Source organism: Chiloscyllium punctatum, chromosome 6, assembly GCF_047496795.1.
Source record: "Chiloscyllium punctatum isolate Juve2018m chromosome 6, sChiPun1.3, whole genome shotgun sequence".
NCBI lineage: Eukaryota > Metazoa > Chordata > Chondrichthyes > Orectolobiformes > Hemiscylliidae > Chiloscyllium > Chiloscyllium punctatum.
In genome coordinates, this window is record NC_092744.1 from 32,140,266 (window position 1) to 32,160,225 (window position 19,960).

Here is a 19,960-nt window from a genome sequence, read left to right on the forward strand (position 1 = left end):
GGGTACCCATCTTCTCCTAAGAAGATAACACCCTCCATGCTTCCTAACCACCTGTACTTCAAAACCCCACCCAACTGCCCACCTCAATACTCTCCTGCGGTGGACAAACTCTTCGTGTCCACTACCACTTTCACTCTAGTATTGAAGGCTATTTTCTTCATGGGACTGCCTGTTTCCACTACCAGGTTCTGGCACTTCTAGGACCCTTGGCGAGCTACTACTAAGAGTGAGAATTACTGGGGAGAACTCCCACTTTCAATCTGTTATGTTGCCTGCACATTATTGACCAACTTGTAGTTGGGGTTGGGAGGGGGGATAGGTGATCCATCCTTTCTAAATCTCTGAATCTCATACCTACCTTCACAAAGTAGGTATAAACTTCCTTCCATTTCCTGTAAATACTCTGTTCCATTTTCCTAGCTTTTCTTTCTTCATCACATCTGTTCTAACAATTCTGCCTTTCTTTCCTGTGTTTCTATGTCTTTTCCCTCAACAGATGATTCTTTTCCAGCACAATTGACAGGTTTGTTCAGATTCCAATCTCATCCCTTACCCACTTTCCTAGTTCCACTTGTTCTAAAATTCTACTCAACCAGCTTTCACATTCTACATATCTGTTTCACCACTTCTATCACCACAAATGTATTGCTGTCACCAAATATGTTTTCCTATCTCCTTCCCTTTCAGCATTCCAAAAGAAGTATTCCCTCGATAATTTTTATCATTCCCCAAACAAACAGAAAACTCAATCCATGGCACCTTTCCATGCAAAAGCATGAAATGAACAACCTGATCTTAAATGTCTCGCATCTAACCGTTAAGGCCCTTAAAGAATCCTTCCAGGCGATTTACCTGTGAATTTTTCAAACAAGTAGATTGAATTCACTTCTCATAATCAGGCTCCTCTACTCTTGGAAGGCCAAATCCAGAATGAGCGACCACTTTGTTGGACACCACCATTCAGTGCAAAAGCACAACCCTGAGCTCCCAGTCAAATGACATTGTAATTCTCTGATATATTTTCACTCTGATCTCTCTGCCCTCTGCCTCCGATACTATTCCACTGAAGCATAAACATAACGTTTTGTAACAGCAGCTCACTTTTCGAGTTAGCATTTTACAGCTTTCCAGATACAACATTGTCTTCAACATTTACAGCACATGGCTTCCGCTATCTTGTTCAGCTAGCAGCTGTTAGTGATATCTCCGCTATTCTCAATTACACTTCTGCTAGACCCATCTATTGCTTCTTTTACTTGTCTGATTATCATTGCCTTTTCTCTTGTATTATCATCCCTCTGTTGCCCAATGTGTTTTGCTTCCTAGAGTCTCACAGATATTCCCTTTTATTCTTCTTCCATCATATCTATTTTCTCTCCTTCTGTATTTGCTTAAAACCCAGTTGCATATCAGAACTTTTCTTGTTATGATAAAAAGCCATCAATTGGAAATGTCAAGTTTATTTATTTCTTCACAGATTCTGCTGTATCTGCTGAGTTATTTACAGCATTTTCTGGTTTAACTTTTGATATTTTTATTTGCTTTTTCCCAAAAAAGAGCTTTAATGGGAAGAAAATAAGGTAGTCACCACTCAAGGGTGAAACTCTGATGTCTACATTGAAGGCTGGAGGGGAGCATTGAGAAAACATTCCTTGCCACCGCAAATCTGACTTTTTCATTTCAGCCACATTTTGTTGCATTACTCTCCATTATTCTCACCAAGCTCTCATAATTTTTTTCAGATTTGTTCATAAAAAATAAAACTAAAATATTTAAAATAAAAAGAATTGTAACAAATATGCTGGAGGATATCTTTGAGGTGTCACACTCTGAGTCACTGCAATGATATCTTTAGCCCTTCAGAAATAATCTATATCCCTTTTGCACTATATTTTCCTGCAATCTTCCTATAAGTTTATAGCATAAAGATAGCTTTTTGTTGTTAATTTTAATAGTTTCTGAAAAATGTGTTACTGGAAAAGCGCAGCAGGTCAGGCAGCATCTAAGGAGCAGGAGAATCGACGTTTCGGGCATAAGCCCTTCTTCGGGCTTATGCCCAAAACGTCGATTCTCCTGCTCCTTGGATGCTGCCTGACCTGCTGTGCTTTTCCAGCAACACATTTTTCAGCTCTGATCTCCAGCATCTGCAGTCCTCACTTTCTTCTAATTTTAATAGTTAGCCCAACACAGACACATGCTTAAGAAACGATTAATACAAATCAATCGGTGGTACAAAGAAGCTTAGTACTTCATCTGAAGTAACTTATACATAAAAGAAAGATGACAAAAGTACCTTGCAGAATTGGCATTTTTTCGCACCAGCTCGATAATCTTCCCAGCATGTCTGACTGTGGCATCCGTCAAAATAAAGAGCTGTCTTGGGTAGCCTCGACGCATTGGCTGCTTGAAAATCCAGGATAATGCGCCAAGAACATTAGTGCCACCCATGTCAGCCCTCATCCTCTGAATATATTCACAGGCCAAACATAAAGTCTCCTTCAAACAAGCAAAAGAAGTTGTTAACCAGAGAAGACAGAAAATTTGGGCAAGCTTATGGAAAAGGAATAAAAACACATAGTCCAGCACAGCAACAGTATTTTTATCGAGCAATTTTAAAACTGATCTTGTTGCACAGTGAAAATGCCCCTATCTCGGAGCCAGTTGGCACGGATTTAAATCCAGAGGTGTGTCCTAACATATCTGAACAGGTTGATTTAATTTATTTTTAGCACGTTTAATGTAATGAACTATTCTAAAGCACTTCAGCAGGGTCTTGCACAACAAAGAACAACATCAAGCCACAGAAATGGATATTAGGCCAGACAATCAAAAGTTTAACCAAATTAAGGTGTGCTGATCAGTGGTGAAGGAACTAAAACCCGGGAAGCTAATTTTGTGTGAGAAGGATATAATTTCTTCAGGTAGAGTTTGTGTGAATGAATGACTGGTGTGAATGTAACACGAGAATTGGACACTAGTGTAGAGCGATAGAATTTTGCCGCTACTTGATAACTGATCCTATTAATCTGCATCAATCTAAGGTTGACTTTTTTATATCGCTTCATTTTTTAAAAGATTGTTTTAACATAATATTTGCATTTCAGCGTTAGAATCGTTTCCAATATTGTCGATATTTTTGAAATAAATAAGATTGTATCCCTAAAAAAAACCTGGGAAGCTCATGGTATGTCAGATTTAGATGAGGGCAAATACTTTGGAGAGTTGTAGGGCTGGAGGAAAATACAGAGGTAGGGTGCAGCAAGATCATGGAGAGACCTGGAATTAAGCATGAGGATAGTGTCCAACAGTGTAATTTTTAAACATTTATTCATTGATGCGAGGTGGGAGTCTCTGGTTTGGTCACCATTAACTCCCCATCCCTAGTTGCCCTTGAGAATTTGATGGTGAGGTACCATCTTGAACTGCCGGAGGGAATTTCGGGATATTGACCCAGTAACAATAAAGGAACAGTGATATATTTCTTAGTCAAGATAGTGACATGCGTTGAAGGGAACTTGCAAATGGTGGTATTCCCATGTATCTGCTGCCATTGTCTTTCTATATGGAAGTGGTCATGAATTTGGAAGATGCTGTCTAAGGATCTTTGATGAACTTCTGCACTGCGTCTTGTACATAGTACACACTGCTGCTATTGAGTGTCAGTGGTGGGTGGAATGGATCTTTGTGGATATAGAGCCAACCAAGTGGACTGCTTTGTCCTGGATCTTGTCAAGCTTCTTGACTGTTGTTGGAACTGCACCTATCCAGGCAGTGGGAAGTATGTCATCACATTCCTGACTTGTATCTTCTAGATTTTGGACATGTTTTGGAGAGTCAGGAGGTGAATTCCTTGCCACAGTTTTCCCAGGCTCTGACCTGATTTTGAGTCACCATGTTTATGTGGCCAGTCCAGTCGAGTTTCTGGTCAATGATAACCCCAAGGATATCAGTAGTGGAGAATTCAGTGATGGTAACACCATTGAAAGTCAACAGGGAATTGCCTTTTATTGGAGATGGTCATTGCCTGGCATTTGAATCGTGCAAATGTTACTTGCCACTTGTTGCAGTTGAACATGGACTGCTTCAATACCTGAGATGTTGCAAATGGTGCTGAACTTGTGCAATCATTGGCGAATAATATTCCCACTTCTGACCTCATGATGGAGGCATGGTCATTGATGAAGCAGCTGAAAATGCTTGGGCCTTGGATATTGCTCTGAGGAACTCCTCCAGAGATATCCTGGAGCTGAGATGACTGACCTCCAACAAGCATGACCATTCTTCCAATGTGCCAAGTATGACACCAAGCAACAGAGATTTTTCCCCCCGATACCCAATGATTCCAGTTTTGCTAGGGCACTTTGATGTCACACTTGATCAAATGCACTCTCACCTCCTCTCTGGAATTCAGCTCTTTAGGTCATCTTTGAACCAAGGCTGTAATGAAGTCAGAAGCTGAGTGGCCCTGGTGGAACTCAAACAAGGCATCAGTAGGCAGGTTATTGCTGAGCAGGTGCTGCTTGATAGCACTGGTGATGACACCTTCCATCATTTTACTGAATATTCAGAGCAGATTGATGGCATGCTTGTTGGCTGAGTTGGATTTGTCCTGTATAGAGGACATACGTGGGGAATTTTCCACATTGTCAGGTAGGTGGTGGTGTTGTAACTGTATTGGAAGAGCTTGACACTAGGAGTAGCAAGTTTAGATGCACAAGACTTCAGTACTATTGTTGGAATGTCGTCAGGTCCCATAGCCTTTGCAGTATCCAGTGACTTCAACCGTTTCTTGAAATCGTATGAAATCAAATTGGCTAAAGACTGTTATCTGTAATGCTGGGCACCACAGGAGGAGGCTGCAATGGTGTTCAGACTTATCTTTTGCACTGATGTGCTGGATTCTTCCATCATTGAGGATGAGGATAATTGGAGACCCTCCTCCTCCAGTGAGTTGTTCACGCCATTTATGACTGGAAGTGGCAGAACTGCAGAGCTTAGATCTGATCTGTTGTTGGCTCCTTTGTCTATCACTTGCTGCTTATGCTTATTGGCATGTACCTAGTCCTGGTTCGTAGCTTCACCAGGTTGACACCTCATTTTTAGGTCAGCATCCGCAAGGGTATTTAGTGAATGGGGCTTAAAATGATTGGATATTTGATCCCAAGCCTAAAACTTCATGGGTACTGATCAGGTACTGAGCTAGATCTCAGGTGCAAGCAGTGCCTCAAATGACAATCAAACATTTCATTAAGCAGGGACCATAGTGGCCCTTCTTTGGCAGGCATTGAGGTAGAAAGATCAGACTCCATATTAGCTTCTCAGGTAACCAGGCAAAAAGTTTTAAAAATGTTTTTTTGAGAAAAGAAATGTTGTTTGCAAATGTCAACATTTTTACTATTCTCACCCGGACTGCAATTGTTCAAAGAAGAAGTTGGAATTTTTCCATTATGGACGAAGGGAAAAACAGGAAAATTCCTTTCCAAGCACATCACTGATCATGCTTGGATATGTCACTATTAAGTTTTATCACCCTTCAAGATAAGCTATGCTTTTTTGTCCAGTAGCTCATGTGTATGTGATAAATAAACTATTAATATTTGCTGGATAATTTTCAGATGGTGAGATTATTTTAATGAAAAATTAGAAAATGATTGATTATTTCATGTTGTGTAAATTAAAGGTTCTGAAGACACATAAGTTTAGTCAGCAGAACTTTTTTTACTTGTCTGCTTCATGATTTTGGAAAGGCTTTCTATTCAGAAATGTGTGTATTTTAAAGCTGCATTTTCCTATTCTTTAGATTAGATTAGATTAGATTAGATTAGGTTACTTACAGTGTGGAAACAGGCCCTTCGGCCCAACAAGTCCACACAGCCCCGCCGAAGCGTAACCCACCCATACCCCTACATGTACATCTACATCTACCCCTTACCTAACACTACGGGCAATTTAGCATGGCCAATTCACCTGACCTGCACATCTTTGGACTGTGGGAGGAAACCGGAGCACCCGGAGGAAACCCATGCAGACACGGGGAGAACGTGCAAACTCCACACAGTCAGTCGCCTTTGTTTAATATAATTTTACAACATTTTGTTAACGGATTAATTTTCTGAATAGTAACATTACAGTATAGTCAAATACTTTTGGTGTGCAAATACAACTACTCTGATATATGAAACCCACAACAATCTACCAGTTTGTATAGATTTTCAATAAGCCAACTGACATGTTTATCATAAATCTGAGGGTACACTGCGTTCATCTCCATACAGGGACAAATCAGACACTATCATTATTAAACAGAATAGGATTTTTGCAGTATATAAATCCAATAACTTCAGAGTGTCATAAAGCCTTTGCTATGCACTATGTTATCCTAAGACAAATAGGAAATCAAGGAAGCAAATAGCCTTTTATTATCACCAGGTTTATCACAAGTGTGCTGCTAAGTCCCCACATGACACTGACCAAAGATAATGGAAACTAAAGGTACTAATACCACTTCTGTACTCTCATCTGGTAACTGGAAAAGCTTACATCATTACACGGTCGGCTGGAAGAGAAGAGAGTCCGCACATTTGAGCCAAAGCCAATGATGTTCAATAATGTTCCAGGTGGTAAACTTTTAATGACAACTACCATGGCTTCCTGGAAATGAAGAAAATGGAAAGCAACAGAAATGAAATCATTGCCATGAAATGATCACTTCTCTAAAAATTGTACATTTAGACTTTAACCTATCAAGTAAAGATCAAATGGTTGATATACAATCAGTGGACACTGAAGTCTCTTATATTCTGTTAAAAATGTGATAACCTTGTAAACAGTTGAACAGAATGACTGTCCATGCCCCACAATGCAAACCATTGCCTTCCCCACTCCAGTATCTCTGCTTGCAACTTCAATGAGACTCTCATTATTCCAGCTACCCAGCTCCGAGCTGGCGGGTGGCAGTGTTCCCAGTCTTTCCCCGACCAGCAACCTCTTTATGTCCTCTTCCCAACAGGGGCATATGGACACTGGGGAGGGGAAGGTGGTCTAAGAATTAAGGGGTCACAGGGAATGAGGGGAGTCAGAAATTGCAGGGAGGTGTGGATTACAAGGGATGCAGGAATTGCTGGAAGAGATATTAGTTACAGAGCCATTAAACTGATGGGAGAAGAGTGGTGCATGAGATTAATGTAAATAATGAAAATAACAATAAGACAGTAGTTAAGGAAGTTAAAGTCTAATTATAGCTATTATATCATTGCCAAAAAGCCCATCTTGTTCACCAGTATCCTTAGAGAAAGAAAACTGTTGTCATTTTCTGGTTTGGCCCACATGTGACTCCAAACTCACAGCAATGTGACTGACTCTTAAATGCCCTCTCATATGGCCCAGCTAGCCATTCAAATATACCAAACCACTAAAATCTCAAAGCAATTAAACTAGACAGACTACTTTTCATTGACACAGACAATGGAAATAACAACAGCAAAACCAGCCCTATTGACCTTGCAAAGTATCTTTATTAACCTCTAGTGCTAAAATTGAGAAAGGTATCGTATGGATTAGTCAATCAACAGCTTGACATAGTCATATTCATGGCATAGTATCATACAATGTCCCAAATACCACCATCACCAGCTCTGGGTATGTTCTGTCCCACCGGCAGGGCAGACCCATCTGAGGACGTGGCAAAGTGCGTACAGTTAGGAAGCAGATGCTCTGGGAGGTCTCCAAACTGGCACTGGACCCCATGATGTACCTCATACCATCAGCTCAAACAGAGGTAAGAAACTTTCTACCAACACCTACTGGTCCACCACAGCTGATAAATCATCCTCATGATGAACACTACTGGGGTGTAGAATGATGTTCCCCAGCCAGAGCACAATGTGAGTACAAGAGTGGCTTGGCAGCACCACTATTGATAGAGTTGGTTAAGTCCTAAAAGACATAGCTGCAAGACTAAGTTTGTGGCACAGGGTGAGGGAACCAACATGATAAAAAAGCTTCGTTGACCTCATCTGCATAAACTGCCTGCCACAGTTGCATCTCTCCATGACAGTATTGGTGGTGACCACTGCACAGTCCTTGTGGAGATAAAGTCTCATTTTGACTTTGAGGATATCCTCCATTGTGTAGTGTGGCAGTACAGTGCTAAATAGGACAGATTCTGCAACTCAAGACTAGGCACCTAGTCCTGGGCAGCAGAGCATTATACTCAAAAACAGACTGTAACCTCATGCTTTATTCTTCCATTACCATTAAGCCAGGAGATCAATCACAGTTCAATAAACAGTGAAGGAAGGCCTGTCAGGAGCAGTGCCAGATATGAGGTATCAATCTGATGACACTACAAAACAGGACAACTGGCCTGAAAGCAGCATAAGTAGCAAGTAACAGACAAAACTAAGCAATTCTACAATCAACAGATCAGATCTAAGCTCTACAGTACTGATGCATCCAGTCATGAATGGTGGTGGATAACGAAACAACTCACAAGTGAAGGTGACTCCATAAATCCTCAATAATGGGGGAACCTAGCACATTTGTGCTAAAGATAAAGAAGCATTTGTAACAAACTTCAGGCATAAGTGCCTAATGGATGACCCATTTCAGCCTCCTCCTCATGTGGGCTTGAATCACATTCGCAAGTCACTCCAAATGTGGTATCAAGAAATGGCTGGAGGCACTGGATATTGTAAAGACTATGGGGTCTGAAAACATTCTGGCAACAAAACTGAAGACTTATTTTCCAGAACTTGACATGACCTTAGCTAAATTGTTCTAGTGCAGCCACAACACTGGCATCTACCCAACCATGTAGAAAAAAAAAATACACAGGTATTCCTTGTACATAAAATGCAGGACAAATTTAAGCCAGTCAGTTACCACCCCAACAGTTTATTATTGATCATCAGTAAAATGTTGGAGGGAGTCATCAATAATGCACTCAAGCAGCATTTGCTTTGTAATAACCTGCTCAGTCTGAGTTCTGCCAGGACCACTCAATTCCTGGCCTCATTACAACCTTAGTCCAAATGTGGATAAAAGAGCTGAACTCCAGAGGTGAAGTGAAAGTGACAGCCCTTGGCATCAAGGTTGCATTTGACCAAGTGGAGCTTTTAGGAGCGCAATCAAAACTGGAGTCAAATATCATGCTGATTGAAGTTATACCTACCACCAAGGGCTGGGACAGAAACGATCAGCCCCATGTCCCTCAATGCCCCAAACCCAGCACATCTGTCCCAGTTCCAGCCCTGCCCCCAAGCACAGTGGCCTCTCCTACAATCTGAGCACTTTGGGCCCCCCTAGAGTCCCAGACCTTGTAAATTGCACTCTGATCTACCCTACAATCAACATCATTTCCTCAGACAAATAGGCACAAGGGAACCACCAGCCACCTAGAAAACACATTTACCATCCTGGCTTAGAAATACATCACACGTCCTTTAGTGTCACTGGGTCAAAATCCTGGAACTCCCTTCCTAGTAGCATTGTGGATATACTTGCACCAAATGGACTGTAGCAGTTCAAGAAAGCAGCTCACCACCACCTTCTCAGGGGCAACTGGGAATGGGCAATAAATGCTAGTCCAGCCAACAATGTCTGCTTCCCATAAGTGAATAAATGAAAAAAAAATTAAGATGGAATTTCTCATCAGTTCAGTGACGTTGAATGGTTGCAGTTGTGGAGACTCCAACAGCACAGTTTGATTAGAGCAAAGAATCACTAACAGCAACTTCTAGAGCTCCATGTTTAGATTACCTACAGTGTGGAAACAAGTCCACACCAACCCTCCAAAGAGAAACACACCTAGACCCATTTCCCTCTAACTAATGCACCTAACACTAGGGGCAACTTAGCATGGCCTATTCACCTGACCTGCACTTCTTTGGAGCATGGGAGGAAACCCACACAGACATGGGAAGAATATGCAAACTCCACACAGTCGCCCAAGGCAGGAATCAAACCAGGGACCCTGGTGCGGTGAGGCAGCAGTGCTAACCACTGAACCACCATGCTGTACTGACTGCTGAAGCTGTTTTCAGTGTCAGAGGAGTAATGACAGTGAATATCACAAAATCTGGGCTATTACTAAAAGAAGTAGCTTGATTGATTCACAATTCATGCATATTTCTAAGTAACTCACTTTTATCTTCTCTATATTAATGCCACTCATGCTGCCACTTCTGTCGATAAGGAAGATGATTTCTCTGGTCACGTTTCCAAAATCCATTGGGACGCTTTGAAGGTCCGGGCAGAAGTTCAGCATCAGCACAGGATTAAATGTGATGTCTTTGTGAAAACGCTTCCGCACAAAATCAACCTGCAAGAAGACGGCACTCATTGTCATCAATATCAATACGGTTACTTTCATACTTGATAATAGGCAGCGTTATAAAGCAGTGTAATAAAATTTTAATAATGGCACTTACATTTATCTACCGATTTGGATCAAAGCATTTCAAAGCACACCACAAAATAAATTACAATTCAAATGTTAGTGTTTTGTCAAAAACAAATTCCACAAATTTAGGTGCCTTCCTACAAGTAGCAATAAAATGCCGAGTTAAGATGAAATTTTTATTGCATTATATATAAAGTCTTTGTCCTTATCCCCATAAACCCCTCTCTGTCTTTTCCTCAATCAGCTGTGTTATTTTCCTGAGCAGATCTTGAAACATGTAGATGATGGATGACAGAGAGTAGAGAAATGAACTTCAAGATCTATCCCCTGAGGTGCCTCCAGAATTTGAAGGTCCAAAAGCATCTCCATGTCTAAAGGCTCAAACACACAGTTTTAATGAGATTTCCATAGGAAACACAAGAGTTGTCTGTGCGCAACAAAAGTGGACATGTACTGCAATGATAATCACTGCGTGAACTTCAAGGGCCATCATTTAGGGACCCTTGACTCCATGGGGTCAAGATTGGTTCAATGAAAAAATGTGGGCAACCTTGAATCTACTGGAAGAGAATGATCACTCTTTAGGTTTAACCTCAATGATAAGTCATCAGCATTCAAGAAACATGTGTGGGATTGTCCATTGCAAGGTCTGAGAGCTGCAAGACACTTGCCTGAATTGCAAAGAAAACTCACGTCAGTCATATATTGACCACTAAGACTGGATGAGTTTCAATGATGTTTTGAAATCTGTCCACAGGAACCGGTCGACTGGTTCATTTCCATTTCTCGGTCTATCAGGCCAACAATCCTCACAGAAACAGCTCAAATTCCAAAAGCTGAGGAGAGCACTTTAAACTTATCCTTAACTGAGCTTCCTCTATCAATGAAACAGCATCAACAGGCTGCCTCATGTTGCAATCAACTGCTCCCAGCAGTGAAACGTATATCATTCTGGAGATCACTGTGTGGTTGAAAAGCTCACTGAACTCTTTCAGTCTAAATGGGTGATATGAACCAAAAAAACAAGAATTTTTGTTTTCTATATTCTTCCATGGGATATGAGCATTATGGCAAGGCCAGCATTATTGCTTGTGTTTACTTGCGTTTGAACTGATAATTTGCCAGTCCATCTCAAGTGTACTTACAAATAACTATATTACTGTAGGATGGAATAACTCTGCAGGCCTGACCAGGTAAGGGCAGGTAGGACATAGAACATAGAACAATACAGTGTAGAGCAGGCCCTTCAGCCCTCAATGTTGCGCTGACCTGTGAACTAAGCTCAGCTCATCCCCCTACACTATCCCATCATCATCCATGTGCTTGCCAAGGATTGTTTAAATCTCCCTACTGTGGCTGAGTGAACTACATTGGCAGGTAGGACATTCCAAATCCTTACCACTCTCTGAGTAAAGAACCTGCCTCTGACATCTATCTTAAATCTATCACCCCTCAGTTTGTAGCTATGCCCCCTCGTACAAGCTGACATCATCATCCTAGGAAAAAAACTTACACTGTCTACCCTATCTAATCCTCTGATCATCTTGTATGTCTCTATCAAATCCCCTCTTAGCCTTCTTCTTTTCAATGAGAACAGACCCAAGTCTCTCAGCCTTTCCTCATAAGAGTTTCCCTCGAGACCAGAAAACATCCTGGTAAATCTCCTCTGGACCTTTTCTAATTCCCGAAATATGGTGACCAGAACTGTACACAATATTTCAACTGCGGCCGCACTAGCGTTTTGTTTAGTTGCAGCATGATATTGCAGCTCCAGAACTCAATCCCTCTACCAATGAAACCTAACACACTGTATGCCTTCTTAACAGCACTATCAACCTAGGTGTCAACTTTCAGGGATCTATGTACATGGACTCCAAGATCCCTCAGCAAAGATGGTAGATTTCTTTCCCTAAACTCATTTGTGTACAAAATGTTTTCTATAATAAATATTCATAGTTTCATGGCCACTATTACTGAGATTAGCTTTATATTCCAGATCTATTATCTGAGATCAAACTCCACCATCAGACATAGTGGGATTTGAAACTATGGCCCTCGAGCATTAGCCTGAACCTCAGGGTTCCTCCTGGTGCTGTCTTATAGAGTGTAATAGGGCCAATGCAGTCAATTTGTTTCCCCTAGGTGGTGAGTGTAGAATTAGGGGACACAACCTCAGGATAAGGGGTAGGCGATTTAAGACTGAAAAGAGAAGGAACACCTTCACTCTGCAAGTGGTGAACATTTGGAATTCTAAACCCAGAGATTTTTGGAAGCTCAATAACTGAGAATTTGCAAGGCAGAAACTGATTGCTTTCTGAAGACAAATTATTGATACATTTTAAATCTGGGAAAGCACAGCCGGTCAGGCAGCATCCGAGGCGCAGGAGAATCGACATTTCGAACATAAGCTCTTCATCATCTTCATTCCTGATGAAGAGCTTACGTTTGAAACATCGAATCTCCTGCTCCTCAGATGCGGCCTGCCCAGCTGTGCTTTTCTAGCGCCACACTCTTTGACTCTGATCTCCTGCATCTGCAGTGCTCATGGCGGGGGGGTGGTGGGTGACAAGGTAGCTCAGTGGTTAGCACTGCTGCCTCACAGTGCCAGGGACTGGGTTTGATTCCAGCCTCAGTCCATACGGAGTTTGCACATTCTCCCCGTGTCTGTGTGGGTTTCCACCAGCTGCTCTGGTTTCCTCCCACAATCCAAACATGTGCAGGTTAGGTGGATTTGCCACGCTAAATTGCCCATAGTGTTCAGGGATGGGTTAGGTGCATTGTTTAGTAGTAAATATAGGGGAATGGTTCTGGGTGGGTTACTCTTTGGAGGGTTGGTGTGGACTTGTTGGGCTGAAGGGCCTGTTTCCACACTGTAGGGATTCTATTCCATGACGGAATTCTATGCACACTTTCTCCCACATTTTAAATCCAGTATGTGGATAACTAATATTTATGTTACAAAATAGAGGATTAAAGGTTGCATTGTTATACTGAGTTAAAATCTTTGTTATTATCTAATCTGTACATAATGTACTAAGTCAAGGCTGACATAAAACGTTCATACATTGCTTCTCTAGTGATTGGAACCAAGTGAGCCTCATTAACTGTGAGGTTCTTGATTGTTAACCTCTCTACGCGGTTATGTCCGAGCCTGGGTGTCCCTAGAGAAGGAGCACGCGGAGTCCATCAACACCCTTGAGATTTTCAGGGAGACATGGGCACTGCAGGAAGTGGAGTGAATTATTTCCTTCTCCAACTCTATTTTGATTAAATCCCTACCCTCCCCAACACTATTTGATCACTCTGAGAAGGGCACTGCTTGTCACTGGCCACCCGGGTGTTTCCTTTCTTCCTGGTAGTGGAAATAAAAAAACAAAAAAAAAATAAGCAGGTAATATAAGTACGACCACAGTTAGGCAGTATGTGGAGAAATAAAAGAAAAAAAACTGGAGATTTAGAGTCTCCTCAGTTAAGGGCACTAAAAAATATATAAGCAGGAGATAAACGGAAAAAAACTGCCCTTGAGGTGGCCAGAAGGTGTGTCAGAGAGGACTGAGAGCCGGAAGGTGTGTCTGAGAGGACCGAGAGTGGGAATGTGTGTCTGAGAGGACGGAGAGCCAGAAGGTGTGTCAGAGAGGACCGAGAGCTGGCAGGTGAGTCAGAGAGGACCGAAAGCCAGGAGGTGTGTAGGGATGGGCTGCCTTTCGGCTGGACGTGGGTAAGTGGTTTGCTGGGTTGCTGGGATGTCGGAGTTCTAGGCACTGTTTTATTGTTCATTTGATTAGACTGTCTTGTATGAGTTTGTTACTATTTCCTTTTGATAACCTAAGGCGGGATTTGAGGCCGGTCCACATTTCCCTGTTAACGGTGGGGTTTGGGGTTTGGCCTTGCTGACCTTTCCCCTGTAAATAGTAGCTTTATGTGAATGGCTGCTTATTGTTAACTGTTTGCATTTCACACTGTTTCATAAAATAAGAAAAAAATATAACCAGGAGGTTAATATCTCCTCAGTTGAGGACTGACTCTGAGCTGGCTGGACCAGAGGATGACTTGGTGATGGGAATGGGCCTCTGTGCAATTACTTCAGCTTCATTTGCATTATTTACTCTACATTTCAATATTAATGCTTGTTTAAGTTAACAGTTTGGACAAATGATACCTTCATAGTCCAGTCAATATCAAATTTATTTTGCTCTTCTATTTCTCTACTTTATCCATTAGCTGGAGACCTCAAGTTGTCCTTCACACAAGGGAAGCAATGATGATATAATTGGAACCATTAAGCTATCAATGTATTCTAGTGACATGGATTAAGTTTTCTCTGTCAAAGATCATTTTTCATACAGATGAATAGGGTAGACATAAAGTCTACTGCTTTGTGGATTTGTTGCAGTTGTAAAAGAGCAGCCATTTTTTTCAAGAAGTTTGGCCATGTTTCCAGAAAATGAGCTTACATCTCTTTGGAGTTAAAAAAACACAGACATGCTCACGGATTCCAATTTTGTCTAAGTTATTTTGAAAGGCTGGTTTTTACCTTTTTATCTGTGTTAGAGTCTTTCTTTATGACTCTGCTGAAGTCCCGTCTACTTTTAATATGCCGTTCATATTCCTCAAAACTCATGCTACCTTTCTCCAGCAAAATGTGTGGAACATGAGGCTCTGGTAAACCAAGAGAAAAACATTAAAAAAGTAAATTTCTACACCCACTTAAAAAAAATCTGTCTTGCATTCTAGGATTTCACAGCAATTAATGTTTGCCCTTTCCACAAGAATGTCAAATTCTGAAATGTCATTTTCTCCAGAAAAGTTCAGATAACTACCTCCGCATTTGTCCTACGATATTAAATGTGTATTTTAAACATACTACTCAAGAGATAGTTGAAGCTAAGAAAATTGGTGCCACTGCAATTAAAGAAAATGTTGCCCAATGTGTGAATTTTTCTAATGATCTTACTAATAGAAAATATTAGATTTAGTGATACTGATATTTCAAATGAAACATCACTAGAAAAATTAATTAAAACAACTTTCATCAGAGGAAGTTCTATACTAAACTCAACTTTTTGACTAATTCCCATTTATTCTCTTTTTCACCTCTCACCATCTCGAAATCTAATGTAATATAAATCAACAAATTAATGATATTTATTTCCTCAGATGATTCAGTGGGGAGATATTAGTGTAAGATTGAGTTACAGGCTAGTTTGAATACCAGAACAGTATTGAACTAGCTGATTTTAGTTGCGACAACAGCTGATATAGGGACATTTGAAATAAAAACTGAAAATGCTGGAGAAACTGAAGATGTTGGTCAAGTGGTTCTTGTGTGGAATGAACTTCCAGAGGAAGTGATGGGTGTGGGTACAGTTACAACATTTAAAATACATTTGGTACGTGCATGAATCCGAAATATTTGGAGAGATATAGGTCAAGTGCAGGCAGATGGGATTAGTTCAGTTTAAGATTATGGACAATTATGCACCAAAGGGTCTGTTCCCATGCTGTATGACTCTATGACTAAGTCATATTGGACTCAAAATATTAACTCTGTTTCACTCTCCACAGATGCTATCGCACCTGTTGAGTTTCTCCAACACTTTCTTATTTTAGTTAATATCTTTCAATTTGCCAGTATCCGGATGAAAACCTGATGCCCCAAATTATTTTCCCTACTTCACATAATTATTTACCAATTTATTTTATAGCAATATTGTTGAGTTAAGGAAGAGGAAAATCCAATACGATGATGAACGCATAAAGTGATCATGATGTGGAGGAACCGATGCTGTACTGGGGTTGGCAAAGTTAAAAATCACACACCAGGTTATAGTCCAACAGGTTTATCTGGTACCACTTCATGAAGGAGCAGCACGCTGAAAGTTAGTGCTTCCAAATAAACCTGTTGGACTGTAACCCGGTGTGTGATTTTTAACTGAACCCATAAATAACACTGGCATGTAAGGGAGCAATCCGAAACATAAACTATGCCTCACACTGCTGTAGTGATAATGTCACCAGGCTAATAATTGAGAGACCAGGAAAATGCTCTGCAGACATGGTTCAAATAGTGCAAAAAAAAATTGAATTCAACACAAAAGTGCTGGAACCTAAAGCTAGTCTCAATAATAGTCACCATGACGCTATGATCAACTGTTGCAAAATACTGTCTTGTTCACTAATGTCCTTTAGGGAGGGAAAGCTGCCAATCTTACCTGGTCTGACCTACATGCAGTTTCAGACACAAAACAACTGCCCCCTGAAAAGGCTAAGCAAGCCATTCAATTCAAAGGAGGTTAGGGATAGGTAACAAATGCAATCCTTACCAGCATCACAAATACATCATGAAAGGACTTTTTTTTCAAAGGTTTATTTGGATTTTCAAATGGATTTGAACAAAGTATGAAACAAATAGGAAAGTTTAAGGTTCTTGGAGCAGATAACAAATTTCCAAAATGAGCAGGCATCTGGTATGGCAAGAGAAAGGGAAATTGTTTCACTTGGTTGAAAAAGATTGGTGTGTGACAGAGATTTCCTTGGGACCACTGATATTTTCAATATTTGTGAGTGACATGAAAATGGGTAAATATCAGTGGAAAACATATTTTGATGCCACATATTACATGGTTAGATAGTAAGTAGACTGATTATATTCAAGGAGACTTTCGACTGCTAATTTATTAGTTGAATTTTGCAGACTAATTTGAAAGAAGCTATATAATAGTATGTGAATAAATATAGGCGAATATCATGTGCCATTGACTATTGACCACTAATGTTAAAATAATACTGATCTAAAAATGTGGCCTTAAATACGTAAGGCAAGAAGCATCTAATTCAGTAGTAGGCAAAACCCCACAAAATGTTTACATATTGGATTCACTGCTTTCAAGTTAATGAACCACACATGACTTGGGGAAGAAAGACCAATTCAAACTGACTTTGAAATATCGCAAAGCTAACTGAAAGAAACTTAAGTTACAAGATGTAATTTAAAAAGATAAATGCAAAAAGGGGTACAAGTCTCCCTGTAAATTTACACATTGATTCCAAGGGAAGATGCTGTCAAGGAAAATTTGGTGTATCTTGCAGATCTTGCACATTGCCGCTGTGAGCTGGTGGGGGAGGAGTGAATGTTGAAGATGGTGGATAGGATCATGTGCAAGTTGCTTTACATATTGACACAAACTAAAGTGTGAAACCTGTTCTGCTGACCTTATGTATGCAGTTCAGGTAGATATTGCCAGATTTATTTCTGAGGCAAAATGACAGAACTGCAGCGCTCAAAAGAATTCAGTCCCTCTTGAATGCATTGAGGGTTTGAATGGACATCTACGTTATACCTAGCCTGGTGCTGTGCTCCATTAAAATGATTGGAATGTAAAATTGAAAGGGGTGTGCAGTTAAATATCTATAACTCTGTTCTATCTGATCCAGCACAAACACTATGAAGAAAGTTAACTTTAAACTATTTCTTCAGTCTCAGAAACAGAAAGGAACATTGTGCACACAGCTGCAGGTGTTATTACAAGTATAATTAAATTGTGATTCCTGAAATAAAAGATAAAGCTTACCACATGGATGTAGAATAATTTTGAGGTTTCTATCGTACTGGTGTTTCTCTGCCAACGTGACATAAAGTGTTGAAGCTGACCTGGCAATAGGATCTGCACCAGCCCTCAGTGCATGTGTGGGACTCTCCACACCTACAAATCAAGACAAATTAAAAGTTCAGGACTTTGGGGGACATTCTGTGGCTTCCCATCAGAGGTAATACAGAAATGGGGGTGAATGACCATCCATCTCATTTCCCGTGTCATTGTTGCTGCTGCCAGAGCTTAGCAGCCTCAGTGTCTACCTGGACCAAGCAGCAAACTCTATTCATATACAAATCACAGAAGTCACACATAGGATATTGCTATGTATGAACAGTCATAGATGCTGCACAAGTTTTGCAGCCATTTTTAAAAGAGGTGGAGTCATGAGATCCAGGTGTCACTATTAAAATCAAAATTAATTGTTTACTGGCAGGTGCCCTCAAAAAGGTCATGATGAGCCACCATCTTGGATGGCAGCAGTCCAATGAGTAAAGAGCCACAGTGTGTTAAGGGAGAACTTTCAGGATTTTGACTCAGCAAAATATAAGTGATGGCAATCCATATGTCTAAGTAAGTTTGGTGTGTGACTGGAAAGGGAAATTGGAAATGGTGGCATTTCTATGCACTTGCAGCCCTTGTTCTTCTAAATGGTAAAGGTCACAGGTTTGGAAGATGCTGACAAAGGAAACTTGGTGCTTCTTGTTGATGTTGCACATTGCCACTGTGAGCTGGTGATGGAGGAGTGAATGTTGAAGATGGTGGTTAGGATCGTGTACAACTCCTCGAGTGTTATTGGAATTGCACTCGTCCAGGCGAGTGGAGAGTATTCTATCACACTCCTCACCCATGCCTTGTAATGTTGGATTGGCTTTGGAAAGCCAAAGTGAATTACTTGCTGCAGAATTCTCAGTCTCTGAATTGCAGTTGAAGGTTCAGTAATTTGGTGATTGATCAACTTAGGTTCTCATCAATGATTATCCCTAGGATGTGGAAGAGTTGAATGCAATTAAAGGAACAGTGCTTATACACTATGTTGGTTGAGACAGTCATTGCCTGCACTTGTGAGAGTGAATATTGCTTGCCACTTAGCCTAAGTCTGAAAGAGGGCCAGGGCTTGATGCATACAGACATGGAATACTTCAGTATTGAGATATGGAAGGAACTGAACACAATTCAATCATTAGAAAACATCCCAACTTCTGACATTAGGAAGCAGGAGCGGTCATTGCTGAAACAGTTGAAAATCATTGGGCCGGGACACTATTTTGAGAAACTGTAGTGATGTCCTAGGAGCAAGACCATTATTACCAACAGCTAATTCCTTTATGTTAGGTATGATTCCAAACGACAAAGGAGTTTCTCCAGGTTCCCACTGACTCTAGTTTTACTCAGGCACTTTGCTTAGGCAGGCTGTTGCTGAGTAACCACCTACTGGATAAAAGCAAATTACTGCGGATGCTGGAATCTGAAACCAAAAGAGAAAATGCTGGAAAATCTCAGCAGGTCTGGCAGCATCTGTAAGGAGAGAAAAGAGCTGACATTTTGAGTCTAACTGACCCTTTGTCAAAGCTATAAAAAGGGAGAAATAGGGAGGTATTTATACTAGGCTGAGAGAAGGTGTGACATAGCACTGGCTTCAGCCTTGGTCATTCACAGCTCCTAATCTCCCTATAACCTCTCTATGTACTGTCATTATCACCTCTTTATTGCTACCTTTGCTTCTGGAGCCATGACTCACCTTCTCTCAGCCTAGTATGAATACCTCCCTATTTCTCCCTTTTTTTAGCTTTGACAAAGGGTCAGTTAGACTCAAAACGTCAGCTCTTTTCTCTCCTTACAGATGCTGCCAGACCTGCTGAGATTTTCCAGCATTTTCTCTTTTGGTTTCGCCTACTGGATAACCCTGTTGATGACACTTTTCATTACTTCACTGGCATTTGAGTCTGGTGGGGCAGCAATTACT

The 19,960-nt window shown here is 40.8% G+C and overlaps 1 protein-coding gene across 7 annotated transcripts in view; it reads right to left on the reverse strand.

Moving 5' to 3' along the window:
• vwa5b2 (von Willebrand factor A domain containing 5B2) overlaps nucleotides 1-19,960 on the reverse strand; it is a 156,910-nt gene that overhangs the window by 40,596 nt on the left and 96,354 nt on the right. For all 7 annotated transcript variants that reach the window (XM_072572310.1, XM_072572306.1, XM_072572311.1 and 4 more), the window contains exons 7-11: nucleotides 17,974-18,105; nucleotides 14,937-15,061; nucleotides 10,145-10,321; nucleotides 6,541-6,651; nucleotides 2,294-2,496 (exon numbers count right to left, since the gene is read on the reverse strand). In XM_072572310.1, coding sequence (XP_072428411.1) covers nucleotides 2,294-2,496; nucleotides 6,541-6,651; nucleotides 10,145-10,321; nucleotides 14,937-15,061; nucleotides 17,974-18,105 — 748 coding nt within the window. The remainder of the gene's footprint in view (nucleotides 1-2,293; nucleotides 2,497-6,540; nucleotides 6,652-10,144; nucleotides 10,322-14,936; nucleotides 15,062-17,973; nucleotides 18,106-19,960) is intronic.